Genomic DNA, 17,638 nt, shown 5'->3' with positions numbered 1-17,638 from the left:
CCCAGGGTTGGGAAGGGGTGGGGGGAAGAGGTGGTCCTCCCCTACTTTCCCCCAGGAGGTGGAGTGAGGTGCGAGCATTCTCCGGTGCAGAGTCTTGTTGGACTGCCCCTCCTCTTTTGTCCTACGGAGGAGGGCGCCCCAAGATCGCCCTGGGGCGGAGTGGCTGTTGAGTGGGAGCCCCAAGCGATGCTTCTGGGGTGTGGGCTCTTTCCGAGTGCGAGGCTAGCGGTCGGGAAAAGGGGGCGTGGTGGTGGCTCTGAGGATGCTGTATACAAGGAAGTTCTCGGTGTGTGGGGTCTCCGTCTGGGGAGGGGCCAGGAATGTCTGGAGACTTAGGGCGGACCCCTGTGTGACAGAGGCGCTCTGTCTGACAGAGTCTCCTCCGTTAAAGCAGTCTTTTTTGGGGGAAAGCCATCACCTGAGTGAAGTCCTGGTCTGTCTCTGGAGAAATCTGGGCAGGATGTGTGAAGTTCTTGAAGAGTCTATGTGCCCCTGCGTTTCGGAGTCGCTTCGCAGTCTCAGAGACAGCGCCTGGGCTGGGGATGTCCTTGTCGATTCGCCATGGGGGCCCCGGGGGAGATTGGGGCGTCCTCAGCGGGTCGCCGTCGTGTGCGGCATGATCGATGACTAGAGACAGTTTTTGGAGGGGTCTTTAAGAAAATAAAATAATTGTTGAGCCCTTAGGTGCAGGGGGTAGGGAGGCGGGGCGTGGGGTTCTCCAAGGGTGCATGATTGGGGGAGGAGAAGGAACACTTGGGAGAGAACCTGGTAGGGAGAAATAATTGTGTGGGTCTCCAATGGGGGAACAGGAACGAGTGGGTCCTCAGCGAATCGCCCCTTGCGTTAGCAAGGTCTTTGGGGAGGGTCTCTGGGCGATGGCGTCAGTGGAAGCCCAGAGATCGTCCCTACCTGCCGGCGGGGGGCTTCCCAGAGAGGCGCCACGCCTTCTGGGCCACCGGAGGGCAGGAAGCGAAACCTTCCCCTCCTTCCCCGCCCGCCCCGCTAAACTCTGGTCCGGAAGCCAGGGACTTAACAGCCATCCTTAGCGGCCGGGAGAGGGGGAGGGAAGGGAAGGGGGCGTGTTCCGAGGCCAAGTCACCGCCCCCGCCCGCCCGCCCGGAAGGAGGCTGCCACGGCTCAGAGTGGAGATCCCGGCCCCTGTCCTTATATGGGCAGCCGGAAGCGGCTCGCGCGCCTGCCCTACGTCATTATATCCAAATTTAGTCTGGCGCTTCCAGTGGCCGGAAGACTCTGCTCGCTGGTCGGCGCCGGGGGGAGGGGGAGAGACGAACCTGCCCTTAAAGGGCCCTTGCCACGAATGAATGGAGCTTTAAGAACAATTTTGCATCTTGTTTTGGAAGGACTGGAGCAATAAGGCGTAGCGGAGGGTGGGGCCGATGTTTTCTATCTATCACGCTCTCTCTGCGTTGCTCGGTTTACAGCTCCTACCCGAACCACGCTTCCTGGGCGCAGGGGCGGAGCAGGGCCGTGTTGCCTAAGGGGCGCAGCCACGTGTTCACCAGGACTGTCCTGTTGCCGGGTCCTCTGTCCTGCGAGCACGCAGGACACCCGTGGAGCTCGAGTGAGGGAAAGTGCGGGGGTGGGTGTTCGATGTGGAGCGCAGGAATGGCACGCCGGGCTGCGCTCGTGTCTGCAGACATCCGATGCACGTGGAGTGGGCAGCTCTGCCCCGGTGCCAGCCCTTGCTGCCCGCCTCCTTACTGCCTACAGAGAAGGGGAGTGAGGAGGGCTGGCTTACGCTAGAAAGACCCAAGAGCTGGAGCCCCCCAGTGGCCCCGTTTCGGGGCAGTGGAAATACTGGACAAGTCACTCTGTCTCGATTTCCCCAGCTGAAGAAATCAGGTATAGCATACCCTCCGCGGAGTGGAGGCGAGGCATCAAGCTGGTATTTAGTAAAGGAAAACCCTTAACAGCGCCCGACGGGTGGTAAGTGATTAGTAAGCGTTAGCACGGTTACTGATTCAAGAAATGTTAATTGGTTACCGATTCAAAAAGCATTAACTAGACACCTAGTAGCTCCTAGGAACTGTGCCCACGGGGGAAAGCACTGGTTCGAACCCCGGTCTTCCCCGGTGCGAAGGGAAACTTGCCACCTACAAACCACTGGGGCTTCAAACGCAAGCACGTGGGTGGACTCTGATCCCCATCCGCCACCCTGCTCTTCTGGGCCCGCGCGCCCGCGCATTGAGGGTCCTGAGAAAGGGGACCACCCGGAGAGCTCTGCGTGGACTAAGGAAGGCTCCTCAACGCCCCGACTCCCGTCCCTTCTCCCGCCTCGGTAAATTCCACCCTGTCGCTTTAAGGAGTCTCTCGCCGCGGTGCGTTGGGAAGCCCGGATGCGGCTCTCTGATTGGGCGGGGCGTCTCCGTGACTTCACTCCGGGTACAAAAGGGCCCGGGTGGCGGGCGCCGCGGTAGAGCGTCCGAGCAGTGTCACAGCGTGGGCTGGCGTGAGGGGAGAAGCGTGAACGAGCGCGTAGCCCGGAGTGCACCTGCTACCTGTCCTGCCCAGCCAGGGAGCCCCTGCCGTCTAGCCGCCATGGAGGTGCAGAAGGAGGCGCAACGTATCATGACCCTGTCGGTGTGGAAGATGTACCATTCGCGCATGCAGCGCGGTGGCCTGCGGCTGCACCGGAGTCTACAGTTGTCGCTGGTCATGCGCAGCGCGCGAGAGCTCTACCTCTCAGCCAAGGTGGAAGCCCACGAGTCCGAGGTGCCCTTGCCGCCCGTGCGCTCCCCTGATCCTCGCCTGCACCAGTTGCGGGAAGCGGAAGCTGTATCCGAGGCAGCGCCCCCCGACGGTGAGCAGCCTTCCCCGGAGCCCATGGACACGCGGGAGGCACCGCGAGCCGAGGAGACCCCAGCCCCCTGTGCCCCGCGCCCCACCAAAGTCAGCCGCAAGCGGCGGAGCAGCAGCCTAAGTGACGGCGGGGACGTCGGACTGGTCCCAAGCAAGAAAGCCCGTCTAGAAGGAGAGGAGGAGGAAGGAGCCTCTTCGGAGGTCCCCGATCGCCTGCAGCCACCTCCCGCGCAAGCGGAGGGCGCCTTCCCCAACCTGGCGCGCGTCCTACAGAGGCGCTTCTCTGGCCTCCTGAACTGCAGCCCCGCCGCCCCCCCGACGGCGCCGCCGGCATGCGAGACGAAGCCTGCCTGCCGCCCCGCGGACAGCATGCTGAACGTGCTCGTGCGGGCCGTGGTGGCCTTCTGAGGGTCCCCGAGCGGCGCTACGGGAGCCCAGAGCGCGGGCCGAACCGTCGGCCGGAGTGCGCACACCCGAGGCGGGGCCCACCCCCGGGGGAGCGCCCGCTGAAACCGTGGAGAGGAGCTGCCGCCCGGGCTGTTGAGAGGCCTGAAGAGGGACTCTGCCCCCGGGGAGCCGTCGCCGCCTGTGCCCAGCGGCGGCGCCGAGGAGCCTGAGCGGGGAGCGCGAGCGCCTTCCGCCGAGACCTGCTGCGCCCACAGGTGCTGTCTTAACGGACTGGGACGTGGACCTTTCCCTCTCCTTATGGGACTGGGAGCAGGGAGGCTTGGTTCTTTAAACTCCTCAGGGTCGGACTTTATTTTTTTACTGGGAGCTGTGCTGCCCTTTCAAGGTTTTTCAATAGTTGGTGTTTGCATTTCCAACCTCAGAGAATTCCAGGCAGCCGCTCCCTTCCCCCACCAGTGACATACTTGTGCAAGCGGTCATCGTTGCGTCATGGGGCAGACGTGGGGAGCTTCCTGTTGCCTTGCGTGGGTGTGGGGCCTGGGAGGAGGGTCTGGGGTGTGGACCGCCCTGGGGAATGGGAGGAGGGCGTCCTGAGTCACCTCGCCCCGCGCCCCTGCGCCTTCGGGTGTATAGCAGGGGCAAGGTGGGGGCCGATCTAATTTCAGGTTAAAATCTTCCTCGTCTGGGGCGTTCGAGGTGGTAATACGTTCACAGTCTCCAGCGTGACCGTCCCTCAGACTCACGGATCCTGGTCTGAATCACAAAACTGGGTGGGGGTGTTTGGGGGAACTGGGACCAGTTGCTGGTGAGACTGGGCCAGTTTGGGAAGGGGGAAGATTCTTGCCAGAGCGTGCTGAGGTCTGTTTACCTTTACTGTGGCGGATTCTGTTTAATTTCATCTATCTGGCTTCTCGCTAGAAACGCCAGATAGGAAAATAAAGACCATTTGAATAAAGCCTGTGCTGCCCGTCTGGTTTTCTTCCCTGGTGGGGGAGGGGCAGGGTTAAGGGGTCAGGCGCTGGCGGCGGCTCGCTGGGGCCCCAGAAACCGGTCTGACCGGCTATCACGTGGGCAGAGTGGGCGGGATGGGGCTGGGCCCCATTTTCTTTGCCAGAGCGTTTCCGTGCGGAGTTCTCTGCTGTTCTGGCTCCTTGAGCTCCCCCCATATTTGGTTCCATCAAAATCCCGCAGCTCGGGGCTGGCGGAGAAGGAGGGGCATCGGGGGCGGGGAGGGAAGAGGGTTTAACTAGTTCGGATGTTTGAGGGGAAATCTGATGGGTACAGTGCCCCAAGCGGACTTGGGAAGGCCACGCCTCCTTTGGAGGCATCGGAAGATCTCACACCCCCCACACTCCACTCAACCAACTGAACAGCTCTGGCGGGGTTCCCTGTGAGCTTTGGGGCGCCCTTTATTCCTTGTTCTTATCTCTGGCGGCATGATTTTGTGACTCAGACTGGGAGGGGAGTTCCCAGCCTCAGTTTCCCCATCTGTGAAGTGGGCCTCTAAACAGCGTCCCCGAAAGGCGGCTGTAGATTTAGAAATAACCCCCTGAGAGCCCAAGTTATTTGCGCTGGCTCCATCTCAGCTCCACTTTAGTCACCCCAGAGGGGAAAACGCTCATAATTTTATCTAATGCTGATTTAGGAGAGGGGCTGCGAGGCGTTGCCGCAGGGCGGGTGGCGGGGTGGCAGTTAGGAGGACAAAGGAGCCGCAGGTGCGGGCAGGGAGGGCGGCGGGAGGCGCCGGGAAAGCGGCCGCCCCGCCTCCAGCCGGCTGGCTCCGGCTCTGCGAGCTTCCCGCGACCCCGGGGGACCTGACCCCGAGGCCGCAGGGTGGAAGGAGGAGGGTGAGATGGAGGGGAGGCGGGCCCGCCCCAGAACTCCCGTCTCCGGCTCCCCTCCAGCCTCGTCCACCCGCCCCGCTCCCCGCCTCCCTCCGGGTTCCCCCAGGGGAATCCAGCCTCGCTCGCCTCCGCGGCCACCTGATTCTTTTCCTGGCACACAGGGGAGACTTTAGCGCCACCCACTCGGGGTCCTGACCCCTAACCCCCTAACTCCCCAGTGCGACGTCGGGGGGGGGGACTGGAGACCCACACCCCAGCGGCAGTTCAATGCGTCCGCGTGGGAGCAGCTCCCCTGAGAACCTGGCCCGCCCCGGGAAGTCCCCGGCGGCTGGGGAGGGGCCTCGCTGCGCTTCTAGTGGCAGGAACCTCCCGGCCCTTCCTTCCTCCCAGGAAGCGGTCAGGTCGATCTCCGCCCTGCCTCCCGGGGGCTTCCGGGCTGGAGGCTGGGGATGAGGTGGTGGGAGACAGGAGACGCCCCCCCCCCCCCCGCAACCCCACATACACACACCTCCCTTTAATATATCCCCCTTCCCAAGACCCCATGCCACCCTTTAAATAGGCAACGTTGAATGTTGGTCACAATAACCGACTCTGATGAGGTCTGGTGTTTTCACACCATTACATGGCATGGGATCATTGGGATAGGCCCTCTGGGGGAGTAATTCATGGAAAGATAGTTGTGACAACTAAAAATGTCACAGGTCCAATGTTCATAGCAGCACTCTACACAAGAGCTAAAACATGGAAAGAGCCTAAGTTTTCATCAATGGACGAATGGATCAAGAAGATGTGGATTATCTATACGATGGAATACTACATGGCAATGAGAAAGAATGACATCTGGCCACGTGTAGCAACATGGATGGATCTTGAGGGTGTTATGCTGAGCGAAATAAGTCAGGCAGAGAAGGACAAATATCATATGTTTGCACGTATAGGAGGATTAGGAGGAACTTAAGTGAGGAACAAGGGGGAGAAGAAGGGGGGAAATGGTGGGGGAAAGGGAGAGAGGCAAACCATGAGAGACTCTTGAATGCTGACAAAAACTGAAGACTGATGGATGTGGGGGGGAGGGGGGATGGGCATGGAAGAGGGCACTTGTGGGGATGAGCACTGGGTGTTATGTGGAAACTAATTTGACAATAAACTATTTGTAAAAAAAAAAAAAAATGTCACAGGTCCCTTGACCTGTGGATTCCCTGGGGAGCCTCAGGCCTGCAGCAGGAGGCTCCAGAAGGGTGTTCCCTAGAATGTTACCCATGGTACAGACTGGAAACATCCTACCTGCCCCTCTAACCTGACTGGTCTGGTAGCATCCGTGCGTCCCCAGAGAATAAATGGCCTGACCTGGGATGGATCTACACTCTTGGGCAACCCCGATGGCTCAGAACCATGATGCTGAGCGACCAAGGCCGGCGGCAGACTTTGTGGGGTCAGAACACAGATTCTGGAGCCAGACCACCAGCTCTACCTGCTTGCTGTGTAGCTGTGTCTGTACAGCCAGTTGCTTCGCCTCTCTGGGCCTCAGTTTCCCTGGCTGTAAACTGTGGACAATAATAGTCCCTACGACTCGGGTTCATGGCAAAGGTTAAGTGAGATAATACATATAAAATGCCTAGTGGGGGGCGCCTGGGTGGCTTAGTCGGTTAAGCGTCCGACTTTCGCTTAGGTCATGATCTCGCGGTTCATGGGTTCGAGCCCCGCGTCGGGCTCTGTGCTGACTGCCAGCTCGGAGCCTGGAGCCTATTTCAGTCTGTGACTCCCTCTTTCTCTGACCCTCCCCTGCTCACGCTGTCTCTCTCTCTCCTAGAAATAAATAAAACATTAAAAAAAAAATGCCTTGTGGGATGCCTGGCACACCGGGAGTGTGGTTATTTTATTATTGGTAGAACTCAGGTGCCGGCCATTTAAAAGCACGTACAGGGGCGCCTGGGTGGCTCAGCCGGTTACGCGTCTGATCTTGCGGTTTGTGAGTTTGAGCCCCGCGTCATATTGGAACCTGGAACCCACTTCAGATTCTGCGTTTCTCTCTCTGCCTCCGCCCTGCTCATTCTCTGTCTCAAAAATAAACATTAAAAAATAAAAGCACATACAGCAATACAGACATATATGGATGGGAATATGTGCACAGATTCTGTGCTAATCCCAGAGGGCTGGAAAAATAGTTCCTGTCTCCAATAGCTCGGTGTGAAGGAGGGTCAGCGTTCCGTCTCAGCTCGAGTTTGGTCTCATCCCAGTGATTTGATCGGGTTGACTCTTCCCTCCTCCAGGCCTCCACACTTCTGGCTTCTCCCCACCTCAAGCCCCTGGCCTCTCTCTGTCTCCTGGACCCCCTCCCCCACGCCCTGGCTTTCTGTCCAAGGCCCCTCCCCATGTCTCCTTGGTGGGAGACTCAGGTGTTCCAAACCAAACAGGACCTAAAGAGAAATCTTGCTGTTTCCCAGCTGCCTCCCATCTGAGGAATCTTCCCTGGATTCCTTTTCCTCCTCCCCTCCCATGGCACCCAGTCACAGGTTGCTGTCACCTTGACCTCTCATCGCACTCCACTTTCCCCAGCTTCTGGTTCCCATCTTCCTGTGAGCTGCTATTTCCTCTCACCTGGATGGGGGCGGTGGCTCAGCTCCCCTCCCGCCCCCGCTCTTGCCCCCACAATCTATCCTACGCGGCAGCCACACAGATCTTATAAAATGCCAGTTGGATAATTTCACTCTCCAGCTCCCCTCCCCTCCATCCACAGTGGCCTCTTTTCTGCTTGGAAAACAGGCCAGGCATGTTCCAGCCCAGGGCCTTTGCACGTGCTGTCCCTTCTGTTTGCAATGCTCTTCTCCCGAACATCCATTCGGATTTTGTTCAGATTTCTGTGGAAATGTCACTTCCTGGGAGAGGCCTTCTTTGGCCACCCGATCTAAAATAGCTCCCCACTCTGCCACTCAGCCCCTTGACCCCTCTTCTCAGCCTTCCTTAAAACACCACTCACTGTCTGAAAGGGTAAATGAATGTTCTAGTTAGCATCTGTGTCCTCATTCATATGTTCATTCCTTGCACAACCCCGGAGCCTGAAAGAGTGAACGAGGTTCTCTGGGGTAAGCAAGTGCTAAGTGCATAGTATTTACTGCCTTGTTTAATCAGTGGCTTCTTATGACTCTTAGAATAGAATTTCCCAATTTTCAGACAATTACTGGTCAGGAATTTTGTCATTATCTACATCACAGCTTTAGTATTATTTATCTAAAAATGTTTCTGACCGTAACCCACTTGTTAATCACTAACCACACTTAGAAGGTACCAGTTAATAAAAGTTACAGTGAAAACAAAGCAATGTCCCAAGATTCTGCTGAAACAATAGCCAGTATGAGGGTCCAGGTAGCTTTCCTAATTAGGGACAGAGATTAGCAAAGGTAGAGACAAAGTATTACCACAGGAGATAGAAAAAGGCCTATTTTTAGTCCGAAGACTCGGTGAAGGCTAAAAGCTGAAAAGAGAGACATTAAGGGATTCGTTCTTCTATTTAAATATCAGTGAATCACTCCGGCCACCTTTCCAGAGTTAGGAAAAATTCTGCTTCTGGAAGAGAGACAAAGCTACAAATGCCCTCTGTTTTGGCCCAAGATCTTTGTTTACTGACGCTGAGATCAAGAGCCCCCCCTCCCCAACATCACACTTGGAATTTTATATTCCTTTCTGGGTTTGTCTCCTCTTCTGGCCTGTGGTCGCCATGGGACTCTAGCAGGTGCTTACTAAGTGGTTTTTGTGAATGAATGATTCATTTGCAGCTCTCAGGTGAGACTGGTCCTTTTAACTCCACTTTTTACGGATCGGGGAACTGAGGCCAGAAAGGATTGCCCTGCAGGAGAGCAAGTAAGGGGCAGCTCTAGTCGTGCCGGCCATCCCAGACCCCCTCCACTCTCCCCTCCGCAGGACCTAAGGGACAGGCGCCCCGCTAAAGCCTCCGCAAAGCTGGGAAAGGGCCGGGCCACAGAAGTAGCACCCGGACCGGTTTACCCGGTTCCAGGAACTCCGGGCGAGGTCCGCGCGTCGGAGCCGGGAGGGCGCAGGCCTAGGGCGGCCGGGGCGGGGCCTTGATCTCCGCCAGGAAATTTGAGTCCTACGCAGGGAGTTCGAGGTCAGTGACTACCGCCACGCGGGGCGGAGCGACCTGGGTGTCAATCACAGACGGGGGCGGGACGGGCGGGTTCACCTCATCTCGCGCTCTTCCCCGGGTCCCGCCCCCTGCGCGCAGACCCGAGTGACTTCCAAGAACTCCCAGTGCAGTCAGTGGCCCGGGCCACGCCCCTCGACCCCCAAACCGGTCCCTTCCGGATTCCGCCCAGGCCCCCCGCCCCCCACCCCCAAGCAACGGCCCGCGGAAGGCTGAGGCCGCGCCGGGGCCTGTGGGGCTGGGGGCTCGCTCCGAATCAGGTAAATCGCGGAAGGAGCGGGAGGGAAATGGAGATCGCCAGGGTTTGAGGTTCATGCTACCCACCGTTGTCGTGGAGGCTGTGAAGCCCCCCGCGTGTCCAGAGGAGCCCAGAGTTCCCCGCCCCCGCTCCCCGGTGTCCACGGGTAACCAGAGCCCCCGCAGCAGCGTCTAGTGGAGCTCAGATCCACATACGCGTGTTCAGGGGAGCCCACACCTTCCCCCGCTGCGGCCACAATTGTCGCCTGGGGCATTTGATAGGTTTCCCGAGGCTCAGCCTAGGGGTTTATTCTGCCCATCTCTCTGTTAAGGGAAGCTTAGGTCGGCCTACGTTTGTGTCCTGGGGAGCGGAGTCCAACGCCCTCCGGCTACACATCCAGGCCTGAGAACTCTTGACGCCCACCCTTCTGCCTGACCGTTTTTAATGCAGCCCCTCTTCGCAGAAATCTCCCCGGTCCCCGCCTCCCGCGCTGCCTTCCAACGTCCCGGCCCAACCCGTCCAAGATCGAGCCCCTCTCCCCCAGCACGTTGTTGGCTCTCAGTTAAGAAATAACCTCAACATTCAGTGCCCACCCCCTCACCCCTTCAGTTTCCTCCCGCACCTGGGCCGCTCCCCTAGAGCCCCCCCCCCCACCTGCCTTTCCTCGCCTGCCACCGACTGGCACCAATTGATTTCCTCCTCGGCCCGCCCACCCACATCTGGTGGCCAGCTGCTGGCCCTGGCCCTGCCCGCCCCCAGAGTCTCCCTGGGAACTGCCAACAGCTCTCCTCCTCCTTGCGCCCCCCACCCCGACCCAGGACGCCCCACCAAAGCACTCGCTTCCTTCATCTCCCACCGGAGTCGGCTAATCAGAAAAAGCTGACAAGACCTGGAGAAGAGATCTGAAATCAGATGGAGGGAGGGTTGGGTGTGAAACTTTCTGCACCAGAGATGGGGGAGGAGTGGCGGCGGCGGGAGGGGGGAAACGGGTGGAGCGAGGCAGGAGCTTAAGTTGTACCTAAAGGCTCGAGATCAAAGCTTTCTGGCTTCCAGATGGGGACCGCAGGGAGGGCGCGCCCCCCCCCTCCGGGGGCAGGCTAGGCTGAGCACCCCCCTGTTTCCTCGGAAAGCCCCGGGGGACGTGGCGGTGACAGCTGTGCCCCAGCCCGCGCCCGGCGGGTTTCCTTTTCCTGTGCTCGCTCTCCCGACTAGCTGGCCAGCAGCCTGGAGACACCAGTCTGGCCCTTTTGAAGGAGCTCCCCAGAGGGTCTTCCTGGTCGAGGGGGAGGGGACCGACAGAACAATGGGCTTCTGTAGCTGGTGGACGCCAGGCGCTTCCTGTTAACTCTTCCCTTCCCTCGGGTGCCGCATCTCATCTGGGGGGGGGGGGGCCTGGACTGTGGAAGGGGACTGCGAGGGGATCGTGGACAAGGCTTGCGGACCAGCAGCTCTTTCTCTCCCGTCTCAGGTCTTGTTTTCACAAATGATCAGAAAGGACCAGGCGAATGCAGACCTTGCTGTCCTCAGTGGAGCCGTAGAGCCTGGTCCTTTGCTCCCCTTTGAGCTGAGGGGTTGTGCAGGGGTCGGGGTGTAGGTCGCCTGGGAGACTCCTCCACGCTGAGGGCTGGGACATCCCAGGATCTCTGGGGGTGGGCTTGGCTGTGCCGAGGGACCCAGGTGGATCCAAGGTCTGGCGACGTGTGCTGCTGTGACAGATTAGCTGGGGGTCACGGCCCCCTAGCCAGCTCACTCGCTGGTCTGGGCCTCAGTTTCCCTGTTTGGGAAAGCCTGGGGCCTGAGAGGAGTACAGCGTGGTCCTAACTGGCCAGAGCGACCCGCGCTGGGGGGCTTGGAAACCGTCTCTTGGAGCTCCGGGAAGCTGGGGAATTAGCTGTTGTGTTCATTGCAAATTCTCTTCTGTTTACAGAGCCAGCCTGAGAAGTTCACCCTCAGGAGAGTCTGTGAGTCTCCAGGAGCTTCTGAGCGCCCCTGGAGACTCAGCATCCGGCCCCGGAGGCTTTTGGGTAGTTACAGACCAGATAACACGCCCGTTCTAAGAAGAGACTGCACATGGTGGTGCCTCCCACCTAGCCAGGTGCTGTGCTTGGTCCTCACACATACTTAGTTATACATCACGGCAAGCCTAGGTCAGAATTAAAGTAGGCCTGGGCCCCCCTGGGTGGCGCAGTCGGTTGGCCAAGCATCCTACTCTTGATCTCAGCTCAGGTCATGATCTCACAGCTCATGGGTCCAAGCCTCACGTCGGGCTCTGCACTGATGGTGTGGAGCCTGCCTGGGATTCTGACTCTCCTTCTCTCTGCCCCTCCCCTACTTGTGCGCTTGCAACGCTCTCTTTCTAAATAAACTTAAAAAAAAAAGAAAGTAGGCACTTTCACTGTGCCCATTTTACAGATGAGGGAATTAAGGGACAGAGCAAACACAGGTCTAGGAAAACAGAGTCCATTGTTTTTCTTTCCTGGATTGGGGGGATGGGGTGGGGGGCGGGTTACCTGGGGACCTTGTCCACACCAGTGGACTTTTGCTCAAATATACCCAGCGGCTTATCTTCCATCCACTGATAAAGAAAGAGAGCTGGGGGGTGGGGTGAGAGCCACCTGGCCCGAGGTCTCCCGGACCACCGCTGGGCCTGGGCGGCCTTCTCCCTCTCCCCTTGCTTCCTCAGCCCACCGCCGACCAGGTTTGCCCACCAAATGCCCCCTTGAGCTTTTTCACACCCGCTTGCTGGGTGCCTCCGTACCATCTTTCCCCCCCTTTCCGACAGCAAAAACCTCCCCAAGGGCCCCTATGTGCGCATTCAACCCAAGGACTTGAGGATAAAGTTGGTCTTAGGGTTGTTTTTTGTTTGCGTGTTTGGGGGTTTTTGTTTGGTTGGTTCGTTTTTTTGTTTTGTAATCATTATTCAGTGAGCAAACCCAAACTTCTAGGCTGGAAAGTCGGCTGCCCGGCCCCCTTGCTGGTGTCTGGGACAGGAAGTGGCTCACTGCTTTGCCTTTCAGACCGGAGGGCAGGTGGGCGGGCAGGCAGGCGGGGAGGTGGGAGGGCCTGTTAGAGGCCCAGCAGCTGGGGGTTCGGGCCCCAGGCCAGCCTACCGCCAGCCAGCCTCCACCTGAGGCCGCCTTCCCCTCTCTCCCCTCCCTTCTGCGGCCCGCCCTTCCGGAATGAACCTTGTCCTGGCTTCTGGCCACCACCGCCGCCGCCGCCGCCACCACCGGGGAAGGCAGAGCAAGCCTGCAATTACTCACTGCTGAGTCCCTTGCAGGCAGCAACTTTCAGACTCCTGGGGTGGAGGGGGTGCCTTGAGACCCTTTCCCTCTCAGCTCTGTGTCGAAGCGGCCGCAGAGTATTCCCCAGCTACCCTCCAGCCCCCTGCAGACACTGCCTCATACACAGCCGCCGGAATTTGCCATGTTGTTTAGGCCAAGGCATTCCCTCCTGAGAGGGGTGGGTGCGAAGCCGGTTCTAGAGAAAACCGGGAAGCAGGCCCTGAGAATGGGCGTGCACTGGGACCCCCGAAGCTTTCCTTTCAGCCGGTGGAATGGGGGGATCTTCCCCTCTCCTGCTTTGCTTTGCATTTCTGTGGAGCCCAGGCTGCCACTTGCAAGGGAGGAGGGCCCTGGGGGACTCTGGGCATCAGAGGCCGCTTCTGTGTCTTCCGGTCCAGTGTCTTTCCCTGTGCCTCCTTCCTTTCTCCTCAGGCTTGGCCCGCTTTCTCGTGACTCTCCGTACACCGTGGGAGGGGTGTGGGCACATGCACAGTGTGATCTCGCACTAGTTCCACTGTGACTCAAGCCAGCCCTGTCCCCGAAGGCCGAGAAGGCCAGAGCGAGGAGCTTCCCCCAAGGCCATGTCCCAAGCTTGGACCTGGGTTTCTGGTCAGCTGGGGAGAGCGGGCTCAGCCCCTTTAATACCGTGAGTTGAGTCTAGGCCCAGTAGGTGCGCGCGCAGGCGCGCGCACAGACACACACACACACACACACACACACGGCTCCAGAGAAATCTTCTGCCCCCGATCATCCCAGGTTACCCTAATGTGCCTGTGCCCTGCTCTCAGTGACTTCCCCTCCTTGCAGCGGGCCTGTACGTTCTAGAAAGCTGGGGGAGGGGCGCCTGGGTGGCTCAGTTGGTTAAGCGTCCGACTTCAGCTCAGGTCATGATCTCATTGTTCGTGGGTTCAAGCCCTGCGTCGGGCTCTGTGCTGACAGCTCAGAGCCTGGAGCCTGCTTCCAATCTGTGTCTCCCTCTCTCTCCCTCCCCTGCTCACTCTCTGTCTCTCTCTCTCTAAAATAAACATTAAAAATTAAAAAAAAAAAAAGAAAGCTGGGGGCACTTCCTCGGCTAGAAGGCTCCTGCCAGCCACGCTCCAGGTTGGCCTGGCCTCACGCACGCACGGGGCCATATGCTTCCCGCGTGCTTCTTGTGGGCAGCGTGAATCCTCCCTGAAGCCTTCGCCTCCAACTCTCTTGCACCTGAGCCCATCCTGTCCCGTTGCCATGGCGTCCGTGGAACCCAGAAGCCAGATGGTCTTCTGTCCCCGCCTGCCCCTTCCAGGCTCCGGCACTTCTGAGCCCAGCGAGAGTTTACTCAGCACCCCTGTGTCCCCAGCGCACACTAAGGCTGTGTGCCTGGTAGCTCATCCACGGCCCCTGGTGACTCTGGAGAGAGGCAGTGACAGCAGTTGTCCAAATCCAGCAGATTAGTGTCAGGATTGGTTTTTGGTTTTTTGTCTTTTGTGGGTTTTGTGGGGTTGTGTTGTTTTGTTTTGGGGTGTGTGTATGTCTGTGTGGTTTGCTTATTTGTTTTTAGTAAGCTTTATGCCCAACGTGGGGCTTGAACTCACGACCGACCCCGAGATCAAGAGCTGCCTGCTCTACACACTGAGCCAGCCAGGGGACGATAACGACAAACGTCAGATTTGAATTCAAGTCTGTGGGACTTGGAGCCTGAGGTCTTAAGAATCACAGCGGGGGTGCCTGGCTGGCTCAGTCAGCACAGCATAGGATTCTGGATCCCAGGGTCGCAAGTTCGAGCGCCGCACTGGGCGTAGAAATTACTTAAAGGAAAACAAAATAAAAAAAGAGAATGACAACAATCACAGAAGTTAGTGCTTACTATGAAAGTGCCCCACTCACGGAGTCCTCACTCCTTGGTTTGTTATGGCCTTTTTCTCATTTCCCGTGGACGACGCTGAAGCACCACGGGGTTAGAGAGCTTTCCTCCTGCCTGTGGTCTTTACAGCTGAGAAGTGGGTAGCCTGGATTCGAACCTCGGCAGACGCCAGCGTTTCTGCACGTATTGCGGCCGCATCAGTCTCTGTGGCTGGGCTGCCTGGTGCATCAGAGGATGTCGAGCAACAGCCGTGGCCTCCACCCACTCGGTACCACAAGCGCCTCTTCCGGCAGTTGTGGCAACTGAAAAATGTCCCCCGATGGGGCTGAATGTTGAGGCGGAGACTCGCCACCCACCTTCCACTGCCCTGCCTCTCGGCACTGCGTGTCTTTCCCCAAATACAGGTGTGTAGTAAAACCCGGGGCCTTGGTGCCAGCCCTGGGCAGGGAGGTGATGGACAGCTACTGGCATCTTGGGGAGGGGCCGGCAGGGTGACCTTTCTAGGCCACACCCACTCCACCTGGAGAGGAGGCTGCCGGCTCCCCAGCCCCTGCTGGCAGGACTCGCCAGGCTTGAGTCCCAGGTGGGTGGCGACAGGCAGCCCTTCCTTCCTGGTTCCCAGGGGTGGGCGGAGGCGGCAGCGCTGCCCAGGAGCCATCGGGAGTTCGGAGCCCCAGCGTGGCCTCTGGATTTACTGAGTGGGAGCTGGGGCGTGTGCTCCCAGACCCAAGGCCCTTGTGGGCGTGGGGGAGAAACCAAGGCTAAAGTAGGTCTCCCCGCCCGCCGCGGCCGCCCTGACATCCCACCCAGCCCTGGCCCCGGGCCAGCGAATGCCGGGATGGTGACTCAAAACCGAGAGCAGTGTGCGGGGGTGGGGGTGTCCCCCTCATTCTCAGCTTTCCCAGCGTCCCCATCACGACCAGGACCCTTGAAGACACCTCTCAGACGGGTCACACTGGCTCGCTCCCTCCTCCTCCTCCTCTTCCTCTCCCTCCCCCTCCGTGCCTCCCCCCTCCAACCTTCAGCTGGATTTTTGTTCTTGGCTCCGTGTCAGGGCAGAAAGGCGGAAATGAGTGTGGGATGTGGAATGTCTCTGAGGTTGGAATATATTTAGGCCTGGACGGGAGACTGTGTGTGGTACAGAGCAGACCTCAGCGTCGGCCTGGCCTGGGGAGGGGTACACAAAAGGGGCTAGTGCACAGCGGCCTTCGGTCTTCTCTCTGCTTCCGGGTTTCCGCCCCGCCCACAGCCCTCGCCCCGCCCCGGAGTGGGAGGGGCCAGAGGAGGCCCTGGGCGTGGAGGCACGCCCTGCTCGGGCACCAGACCCGGATTATTTACAGCTGAAAACCCAAGGCCCAGAGAGGGTAATTGGCTTTCCCAGAGTTACTCAGCAAAGAAGTGAAGTGTTTCCAGCTGGCTGCAAACACCGGCGTCCCGTTGCCATTATTTGTGCATTCATCCATTCATTCCCATCATTCATTCATTCACTCATTCATGCATGCAGCAAGTCTGCGCCAGGCCCCAGACCTGCCAGGCCAGAGGCCCAAGGTGCAGGGCAAGCAAACTGGACCAGGGTCACCAAACCACAGGCCGTGGGCCGCACCCGCCGGTCCTCCGCACTGCCTTCCGGCTCAGAAGGGTTTTTACATTATTAAACAGATGAAAACAAGAGAAAAAGACTATTCCACGAAACGTTAAAAAAAAAAAAATCATCTTGGGGCACCTGGGTGGCTTAGTCGGTTAAGCGTCCGACTTTCGCTTAGGTCATGATCTCGCGGTTCGTGGGTTCGAGCCCCGCGTCGGGCTCTGTGCTGACTGCCAGCTCAGAGCCTGGAGCCTGTTTCAGTCTGTGACTCCCTCTCTCTCTGACCCTCCCCTGCTCACGCTGTCTCTCTCTCTCTCTCTCCTAGAAATAAATAAAACATTAAAAAAAAATAAAAAAAATTTAAAAAAAATCATCTGAAATTAGTTTCAGCAGGTGTAAATTATGCGTCCACAGTCATGCCCCCTCATGTCCATACTGTCTGCGGCCGGTTTGGTTGCTTTTTAATTGAGTGAAAATAACACATCACAGAAGATTTTACCACTTAGCCGTTTCTAAGGGTACAGATCAGTGACATGGAGTACATTCACACGGTTGTGCAGCCCTCCCCACCATCCGTCTCTAGAACTGTAATTCTCCAGCTCAGGCTCCGCTAAACGCTAACTCTCCCACCCCATGCCCCAGCCTCTGGCGCCCACAATTCGGTTTTCTGCCTCCATGAATTTGGCTCCTCTGGGGGCCTCATATAAAGTGGAATCAGACAGCATTTGTCTTTCTGTGTCTGGCTTATCTCACTCAGCAGAACAGTGGGGTTCACCCATGTTGTAGCCAGTGTCAGAATCTCCTTCCTTTTTAAGGCTGAGTACTATTCCCTTGTATGGATGGACCACATTTTGCTTACCCGTTCGTTCATTGATGGACACTTGGGTTGCTTCCACGGTGTAGCTATTGGAAATAATGTTTCTGTGGACATGGGTATACAAATCTCTCTCTCTCTCTCTTTTTAAGCGTTTATTCATCTTTGGGAGACAGAGACAGAGTGTGAGCGGAGGAGGGGCAGAGAGAGGGAGACCCAGAATCTAAGCAGGCTCTGGGCTGTGAGCTGTCAGCACAGAGCCCGACGCGGGGCTCGAACTCACCAACCTGAGCTGAAGTTGGATGCTTAACTGACTGAGCCACCCAGGCGCCCCTCCAGATATCTCTTGGAGACCCTGCTTTCCATTCTTTTGGGGTGTCTACCCAGAAGTGTCATGGCCGGGTCACTCAGTAATTCTAGTTTGGATTTTTTGAGGAACTGGCGTGCTGTTTTCCAGGGTTGCCGCACCTGGTTTACGTTCCCAGCAGCAGCGCACGGGGGCTCCCCTTTCTCCACATCCACACCAATGCCTGTTTGGGGTTTTTTGATGGTAGCCATCGTGATGGGCGTGGGGTGGTGTCTGGGGCCACCTCTGTCGTACAGGACAGAACACACTTATTGGAACAGAGATGCACAAAGACAA

The 17,638-nt window shown here is 58.2% G+C and overlaps 1 protein-coding gene across 1 annotated transcript; it reads left to right on the top strand.

The window, feature by feature from the left end:
• Positions 1 to 2,093: 2,093 nt before the first annotated feature.
• Positions 2,094 to 4,184, top strand: IER2 (immediate early response 2). Its single transcript, XM_039252285.1, has one exon. The coding sequence runs from the start codon at positions 2,560 to 2,562 to the stop codon at positions 3,226 to 3,228; it is 669 nt and encodes a 222-aa protein (XP_039108216.1). The 5' UTR covers positions 2,094 to 2,559; the 3' UTR covers positions 3,229 to 4,184.
• Positions 4,185 to 17,638: the final 13,454 nt, after the last annotated feature.

Source organism: Hyaena hyaena, unplaced genomic scaffold, assembly GCF_003009895.1.
Source record: "Hyaena hyaena isolate Hyena2069 unplaced genomic scaffold, ASM300989v1 scaffold_414, whole genome shotgun sequence".
Taxonomy (NCBI): domain Eukaryota; kingdom Metazoa; phylum Chordata; class Mammalia; order Carnivora; family Hyaenidae; genus Hyaena; species Hyaena hyaena.
Note: the sequence above shows the minus strand (reverse complement) of the source record. Positions and strands in the feature narration are given on the sequence as shown.

Bases quoted from the DNA above. Each gene is read 5' to 3' on its own strand.
- IER2 (XM_039252285.1), top strand. From the start codon at position 2,560: ATGGAGGTGCAGAAGGAGGCGCAACGTATCATGACCCTGTCGGTGTGG.